This window comes from Urocitellus parryii, chromosome 1 (assembly GCF_045843805.1).
Source record: "Urocitellus parryii isolate mUroPar1 chromosome 1, mUroPar1.hap1, whole genome shotgun sequence".
In the NCBI taxonomy this organism is placed as follows: domain Eukaryota; kingdom Metazoa; phylum Chordata; class Mammalia; order Rodentia; family Sciuridae; genus Urocitellus; species Urocitellus parryii.
In genome coordinates this window covers 95491262-95500449 of record NC_135531.1, presented here as the reverse complement: position 1 = coordinate 95500449, position 9188 = coordinate 95491262, and the positions used below count along the sequence as shown (strand labels likewise).

General features: G+C 38.1%; 1 protein-coding gene across 1 annotated transcript; it reads right to left on the bottom strand.

The window, feature by feature from the left end:
* Nucleotides 1–399: 399 nt before the first annotated feature.
* On the bottom strand, nt 400–3010 carry Pcdhb1 (protocadherin beta 1). The gene has a single exon (XM_026384421.2). It carries the CDS (start codon nt 2881–2883, stop codon nt 409–411), a length of 2475 nt encoding a protein of 824 aa, XP_026240206.1. The 5' UTR covers nt 2884–3010; the 3' UTR covers nt 400–408.
* Nucleotides 3011–9188: the final 6178 nt, after the last annotated feature.

Genomic DNA, 9188 nt, shown 5'->3' with positions numbered 1-9188 from the left:
CTATATATGTACAACCTTTCTACTGGAAAATAAAGGCAAAATAAGGGCTATCCTTATAGAATTAAGTATTGCAATGAATCTCATGGGGGAAACAATGTCTCATTCATTATTTGCCTGTTTGAGGAGATAAAAATGATGTCCCTGTCACATATGTTCTTACAGATGGTGACATTCCTTCAAACAGTTCCAAACAGGATTACAGATATATGAACTAGAGATCAGGATAACTATTTTGTACTAAGTAAGTTAAGCCTCACTCTGGGTTTCTCATTTTCAGCAAACTTGGTACTCTTCTGTCTGCTAAAACTGTAATCTACTACCATTTTTGTTTCAGTGAGGATAGGAGAGCTTTGCATACCAAGTATAGAATTGTGTTTCACTTCTGTTACTAAGGGCTATTACTATGAGCTACATATAGTCATCAGATACCTGGGTATGGTCCTCTGACCCCCGAGACCTATTCCTGTTAGAATCTGTTGGTAAACTGGATCTGTCCTCTGTTCTTACCTCTCCAGAGGCATGAGGGAAAGGAAAATTGGGCATAAAGCGCTTAAGAAACCGGAACTCACTATTGCCAGTGCCAGTGGCTGAGCATATTTCATATGTACCAGGCCGAGATAAGGATCCATTGCCTTCTCCTTGTACCAAGTTGTTAGGGAAGTTACAGTCATCATAGAAATGCTCTTGAATTGTGAATGTGTCTCTATGTTTAATCTTCTGGTAGATGTGAATAATAAAGATCACTGTAACAGAGAGAAGAAACAGAAAGGAAAGCACAGACAGAGAAATAACCAAATATTTAGTGGTTGAGTTTACCTTCTTAGAATGCTTGGATGGATCCCAGAACCTCAGATAAGGCTCTGAAAAGCCATCTACCAGCAGGATATTCAGTGAGGCAGTAGTGGAAAGAGCTGGTTGGCCATGATCTTGAACAAGAATAGTCAGTTTCTGCATCATGGGGTCTCTCTCAGATATCTGCCTCAATGTTCGGATTTCCCCATTTTGTCGCTGAACAGAGAATAACCCAAGGTCGGTGGCTTTAAGTAGATGGTATGAAAGCCAAGAATTTTGACCTGAATCACCATCAACAGCCACCACTTTGGTCACCAGATAGCCTGCCTCTGCAGATCTGGGCACCAGGTCATTGCAGGGCAAAGTGCCATTCTGCAGTGGGTACAAGATCATTGGACGGTTGTCATTGTCATCCAGAACAACCACTCTGACAGTAACTTGGCTACTCAGTGTCAGGAAGCCCCCATCAGTTGCCTTTACCACAAACTGAAAATCTTGAATGGCTTCATAATCCATAGTTCTCAAAGCATACAGCTTCCCATTATCTGAATTTATGGAGATGTAAGCAAAAACTGATAGATCCCCACTTTTTGGAGGCAACAGAGAATATGTCACTTGGGCATTCTCACCCAAATCTAGATCCTCAGCATGGACTTTACCAATAAAAACTGCAGGGCTGTTGTTTTCTCGAACAGTCAAGACATAGGAATCTTTCTGAAACATTGGAGGATTGTCATTAATGTCAGATATTAGCACCTCTATCACAGTCTCTGTGGACAGGTTGGGTGGTCCTGTGTCCATGGCAACAATAGTGATATTGTAGCCTGAGACATCCTCACGATCCAAGCTTTTGTCAGTCACCAGTGAATAAGAATTTCGGAATGTAGGTTTGACTACAAAGGGAAGGTCTTCTCTGAGGAAGCAAGTGATTTTTCCTCCCACTCTGATGTCCCGATCTCTTATAGTAAAGAGGGCCACCACAGTCTGTAGTGGCGAGTCCTCAGGCAGAGGGCTAGACACAGAGGAGACCATCACTTCAGGAGGATTGTCATTTACATCCATCACTTCCACCAGAACTTTGCTGTGGGCAGAGAGTCCTCCTCCATCCGTAGCTTGAACGTCAATGTCATATGTTTCTGTAGCTTCAAAATCTAGTGGCTCTCGGAGCCGAACCTCTCCAGTATGAGAATCAATCTGAAATGTCTGGAGAATTGCTTCTGGGTTTTGAGCTAAAGAGTAAGTTATCTCCTTGTTGGTGCCCTCATCTAGATCCGTGGCAGTCACTGTAGCCACCAAAGAACCATTGGAGCTATTCTCTGGTACCTGAGCACGATACACCAATCGTGAGAACTGGGGCACGTGGTCATTGACATCCAGAACCACCACGCGGATGTGTGCAGTGCCAGACTTGGGTGGGGACCCGCCATCCACCGCAGTAATTGTTAAGTTAACTTCAGCCTGTTCCTCTCTATCCAGGGGTTTATCCAGCACTAGCTCGGCATATTTGGGCCCGTGGCTCCGGAAGCGGGTGTGCAGGTGAAAATATGCGTTGGTGCTTAGGGTGTAGTTTTGGAGACCGTTGAGGCCCACGTCCAAATCCTGGGCGCTCTGCAGAGGAAAACGCGAACCCAAAGGAGTGCTCTCCGGAATCTTTAACAGTGGTTCCTTGTTTTGAAAACTTGGGGCATTGTCATTGATATCAAATACCCTGACTTCCACACGGAAGGACTGCAGCGGCTCTCCCAGGACAATTTCAAAGTGCAGAACGCATGGGTCAGCTTTGCCACAAAGTGACTCCCGATCCAATTTTTCCTTCACGAACAAATCTCCGGTCTTGCGGTGGAGCCGGAAATGCAACTTGTTGCCCTCAGAAACCAGCCTCGCCCCGCGCGCAACCAGCTTCCCTACCTCCAGCCCCAGGTCCTTAGCCACATTGGCTACAAACGAGCCGCTCTCCATTTCCTCTGCCACCGAATAGCGGATGGTGGCTGCATCCCCCACAGATACACACAAAAAAAGGAAAAGAGTCGCCACTTGCCTGTTTTGCAAAGATTTTCTGCTCGCAACCGCCATTAGTTCCCACAAATGCATTCCCTGCAGCCGCCGCCACCTGTTGAGAATATACTTTCACTTTTCCGCAACAGGCTCCTTCAACAGGGCTCGCCGCTTTACTAATCTCTAATCGCAACGCCACCAAAGGCTCGCTGAACTAGTACACTGTTTTACACTGGGAAAAAAAAAAAACAAAAACACAACTTTGCTTTGAGCAACCCGACACTCCAGTCTATCCAATGTATTAATAGATATGTTCTCATTCCGGAGAGTTGGGCAGAGGTTGGAAGTTTGTTGCCAAAGCAACGGTAGACTCGCCTGTTAATCCCCTTTCAGGGGAAAAAAAAGTCCTTGGGAATTGAGAAGCCAATGAGGATGTTCGTTCAAGCTGACGTCACTGTATTTGCTAGCCAGCTGGGGCCACTGCAGCCTTGGACAAACAGGGATCGCTTTAAACTATATGTGCACGCTTCACAGTCCTCCCAGAGACCGAGCAAATAGCAAAAAGGACCCTGCGGTGTCTTCTGGAGCTCAAACAAAATGTATTAGGCAGCAGAGGTATCCAGGAGACAGCGGCAGACGTGAGGGAGAGCAGGAAAGAATGGAGGAAAAAGTCAGTAGGCAAAGAAAAGGGGAGAGGCAGACGTCCTTCAGGAACCTGAGGTCCAGTGGATATACTGAGAAGGGAGTAAGACAACTGGCCTCAGATCCATTCCTTGCTCCAGAACCCTCAAATACTTAGGAAGCAGCTTGTTGCTTGTCACTTATGATTATTATGGCACTAATATTTATTAGGTATGTTTTCTATGTACCAACACTTTGTTAAAGTGATTTACAGGTATTATTTAATTCAATCCTTGCAACAAGTCTACAAGGAAGACATTCTTAAAAAAAAAAAAAAAAAAGACCAGAAAACAGAAATAGGAACAATTATGTCACACCCTATGGTCCCTTACTTTGTAAATGTTAGAGATAAAATTCAATTTAATTTTGTCTGACTTCACATTTCTATACTTTAATCAATATATTACTGTTTCCCAGATAATTCAATAAGCCAAATGAGGAAACCATATGAAGAGGAATATTTGGCTTTGGATTTCAAAACAGAAAAATTAGCCCCAATTCCCTCCCATTACTTTATTTGTTTTATATGTTTTTAATTAAATTATTATTTATTCTATTTTGTTATATATGATGGCAGATTGCAATTTATTTCATATTAAACATAGCACAATTTTTGTTTTTTAAATTGATTTTATTTTTTTAAAATACATGACAGCAGTGGAATGCATTACAATTCTTATTACACATATAGAGCACAATTTTTCATATCTCTGTATATAAAGTATGTTCATGCCAATTCATGCCTTTATACAGTACTTTGTTTTTTGCATTACAATTCTTTATATATATGTGTGTATTTATATATATATTATTGGTAGTTCAAAACATTACAAAGCTCTTGACGTATCATATTTCATACATTAGATTCAAGTGGGTTATGAACTCCCATTTTTACCCCAAATACCGATTGCAGAATCACTGCATTACAATTCTTAATACGCATATATACCACAATTTTTCATATCTCTGTTTGTATATAAAGTATGTTGACACACAATTCAAATCTTCATACATATACTTTGTATAATGATGTCCATCACATTCCACCATCCTTGCTAATCCCCTGTCGCCTCCCTTTCCCTCCCACCTCTCTGCCCTATCTAGAGTTCATCTAATCCTCCCATGCTGTCCCTCCCTACCCCACTATGAGTCAGCCTCCTTATATCAGAGAAAACATTCTGCATTTGTGTTTTAGGATTGGCTAACTTCACTTAGCATTATCTTCTCTAACTCCATCCATTTACCTGCAAATGCCATGATTTTCTTCTTTTTTAATGCTGAGTAAAATTCCATTGTGTATATATGCCATATTTTTTTATCCATTCATCCACTGAAGGACATCTAGGTTGGCTCCACAGTTTAACTATTGTGAATTGTGCTGCTATACACATTGATGTGGCTGTGTCCCTGTAGTATGCTGTTTTTAAGTCCTTTGTGTATAGACCGAGGAAAGGGATAGCTGGGTCAAATGGTGGTTCCATTCCCAGATTTCCAAGGAATCTGCATACTGCTTTCCATATTGACTGCACCAATCTGCAATCCCACCAACAATGCATGAGTGTGCCTTTTTCCCCACATCCTCGACAACATGTATTGTTGTTTGTATTCTTGATAGCTGCCATTCTGACTCGAATGAGATGAAATTTTAGAGTCCATTACTTTATTTTTAACAGATGAAGAAACTAAGGTCCCAAATGATGAAGTCTATTGACCAGTTCATTCAGCTCTTCATAATAGAGTAAGAACTAGAACTTGTCTTCTGACACTCTGTCTCATGCTCATTATTCAAAGCATTTGATTTCTTATTTGCGGTCATCATTTCAATCCTAGATACTATACAAATAATGTCATATAAGATAAGCCAAAATCATATTTTTCAAATGAGATCAAAGTGAATGAAAACGAAGTATACAAAATATTAACGACATCCTGACATGAAGGAGTTCATGGAACCCCTCAATCTATCAGATATCTTAACACTTGCTTAAGTGTATGTTTTAAACTATTTAGTTTTGCCTCAAAATTATATCTAAAGCAGATAATTCTTTGAATCTAGTCTCTTTCCCTCATTATTTAGCTCAATGTGAGATTGATGTTGTGTTTAGCTCTATTTGATTCACTTTCATTACCACTTTATAGAATTCCTGTGTGTATTGTCAGTGTCCTTCAACAAAGACCATCATTAACACCTGTATTTGAACAAAGTTGTATTGACTGATTTACTACAACAGGGTAAACTACACACTATAGTAGATAATGAGGCATCTAAATAAGAAAGTTATAATAAAGAACATAATGGTATTTGGTTTTATATTTGGTGGTTTGGAAGAGATTTGAAGTAGGACTTTGCTCCAGATTGGATACTGTCATAAGTTAGGTTAATTCTATGGTGGTATATTAATAATTCTTATGCAGAAGATGAAGCAAACAGGGCAAGACTAACATTTTTACTGGCAAATAAGTTAGTTACTAATATTGGACAGGATAGAGATGTTTGGTCATTTCTATGGATTGGATTATGCCCTTTTTGTCTGTATTTAGACAAAATTGTGGGGTGTTCATTTTTTCTCTTAACCATCACCATAGTAAAGTAACATTTCCTGATGTTAGTGAAACTAAAATTATTTTTGTTCAATAGAACACTATGGCCTGTCACTGAATATAAAGCCAACTCCTGGACATCGAAGTTCATTTACCCATTCTATTATACTATATTATATATATATAATTTTGTGAACATGTATACACATTTTGAAGGGGGAAAGTATATACCTAGAAGTTACCCTGATGTCATAAGGTATGTTCTTTTTCAGCTTTACCTGGTATTTCCAAACTGCTTTCTAAAAGGTTATATCAATTATACTGTCATCAGGAGTGTAAATTCTAATTGTTCACATTCTTTCAAACACTTTGTGTCTTGGTCTTTTTTTTCTGTCGTTAATAATACAATAACACAGATAGGGTAATTTATAAAGAAAAGATGTTTGAGTCATAATTCTAGTTCAAGGTCAAGGAGTCACATCTGGTGGTGAACAACCTGCTGGCAGAGTTCTGGGCAATGCAGAGATCACACAGCAAGAGAAGCAGAAAGTAAAAGCACATCTGTTCTAAATTGGCTCCTTTTTAAAATCTCAAGACCTACCTACTCTTGGAATAATCCATTAATCTATTAATCTCATGAATAACCTCCTAAAAGTTTCCTGTGGTCCTACCTCTTAATATCTTATAGTGAGGATTGCATTCTTTTAAATTTTTTCTTTAAGTTTTTTCTTTTATTAGTGCAGTACATCTGTAATAATAGTTGGGTTCATTTTGACATAATCATACAGGCATGGAATTTGATTTACTCTCTGGTACTCCCCCTTTCCTTTCTCTCCTCCCCCAGGAAGAGAAGAGGATAGTATTTCAACATGACTTTTGCAATGAACAAGCCATATTCAAATCATGGCAATTTACCTTACTAGTCTTCTAAAATTCTACCCATCCTGGTGACTGTAAGTGTTCAGATCTCATTGTTTAGTTTGCATTTCTCTGCTTATTAACTACTGGTGAGGTAGAGCACTATTTAATACATTTTTCATCCATTTACTTATCTTTTTATTTTTTGGAAGTTTCTGCTCAATTGCCTTTGCCCATTTTTTCAAAACTCAAAATAAACATTTAGTGGTCTGTGAAATGCAAATCAAAACTACACTGAGATTTCTTCTCACTTCAGTTAGAATAGCAATCATCAAGAATACAACTAACAATTCCCTTGGCCAGTGTTTGTCTTTTTTCCTATTGATTTGTATTAGTTCTTTTTATATTGTGAATTTGAGTCCTGAGTATTTCTTTACAAGTTAGAGAAGAGGCATATTTATATATAGTCAATATATGTGTACAGAGAATAACCTTAATCAATTTGGATAGAGAAAATATAGAGTATAAGACCCACTTATGTTATTTAGTACCATCAAAAAAAGGAGTTTTGGAAAGAGAAATATTTATTCCAGTGATTCACAGTTATGCAGAAGCTTCTGACCTCTTAGGGAAACTTAATAAATCAATTTCCACATAATTCATTTAAAAAACATAAATTAAGCTAAATGTGATAGCACATAACTGTAATCCCAGATAGAGAGGCTGAGACAAGAGGATCATAAGTTTGAGGCTAGCCTGAGCATCTTAGTGAGATCCTGACTCAAAATTTAGAAATGGTCTGGGGATTTAGCTCAGTGTGAGAGTACTTGTCTAGCATGTGAGAGCCCCTGAGTTTGATCCCTTGTACTCCTCCCCCACAAAGCCCCATATATTAAAAAAATACATGGCTCAATCCCAGCACCAAAAAATATATAAACTGACAAACAAGAAATGCTGCTTTTTCTACTGGACAGCAAAGGAAACAATTAAAAACATGAATGGAGAGCCTACAGAGTGAAATAAAATCTTTGCCAGCTACACTTCTGACAGGAGATTAATATTCAGAATACACACACACACACACACACACACACACACACATACATACATAATGGAGTTTTATTCAACCATAAAGAAGAATTGAATCATGTCATTTCCAGGAGAATGTATAGAACTGGAGAATATCATGTTAAGATGATATAAACCAAACTCAGAAAGTCAAGGATTAAATGTTTTCCGTCATGTGGAGGCTTGAGAGAAATAAGTAATTTTTTTTTAAAAGGGAATCTTATGAAAATAGGAAGGAGGAAAATGGAATAAAGGAAGGGTATCAAGAGGGAAGGAGGAGGGATGGGAAAGGGGAGGAACTATGGAATGAAACTAACCAAATTACACTATGTGTGTATGTATGAATATATCACAATGAATTTCACATTTATGTATAAATATAACACACCAATTAAAAATAAACCAGTAGATGGAAGACCAACATAATAGAGATAGAGGACCAGAGGTGGAAGGAGGGGAGAGAAGAGGGGATTACTGGGGATTGAAATGGAGTAAACTGTTATATGCATTCATGAATATGTCAAACCCCACAATTATATAAAACTATAAGCCACTACTAAAAACAAAAACTTCTTTTAAAAAAGAATGCAATATATTGTTATTAACTATGGTTACTATGTAGCATAATAGATCTCTTGAACTTATTCCTTCTAACTGAAATTGTGTGTCCTTTGACAAACATATCCCCAAACCGCTGCTCCCAGCTAAGCTCCTGGTGATCACAGTTCTACTCTCAAGTTCCATGAAGTTAACACTTTAATATTTCACATATGAATGAGATTGTGTAATTATCGAAAAGATCATAGAAAGTACTCCAAAAAATAAAACTAGAACTACCATATGATCCATCAAACCAACTACTAGGTATACACCCAAAGGAAATGAAATCAGTATGTTAAAGAGGTATCTGCACTCCAGTGTTTATTGCAGGATTGTAGACAATAGCCAAGATGTGGAATCAACCTAAATGTCTACCAATAATACATATATAAACAAAATAAAGTATGTAAACACATTGGAATATATTTGACCATAAAAAGAAGGAAATTCTATCATTTTGACAACATGAATGAACCTGGAGGATATTATGTTAAGTGAAATAAACCAGGCACAAAAATGCTACTTTTCAATTCAATTCATATAAATTTCAATCTCTTTGGTTAACCTCTAAGAGATTTAGTTATATCTTCTATTTTTATTTGTGCATAGTAGTTATTCAGAAGTTTCATTGTGGCATATTCACACATGCATAT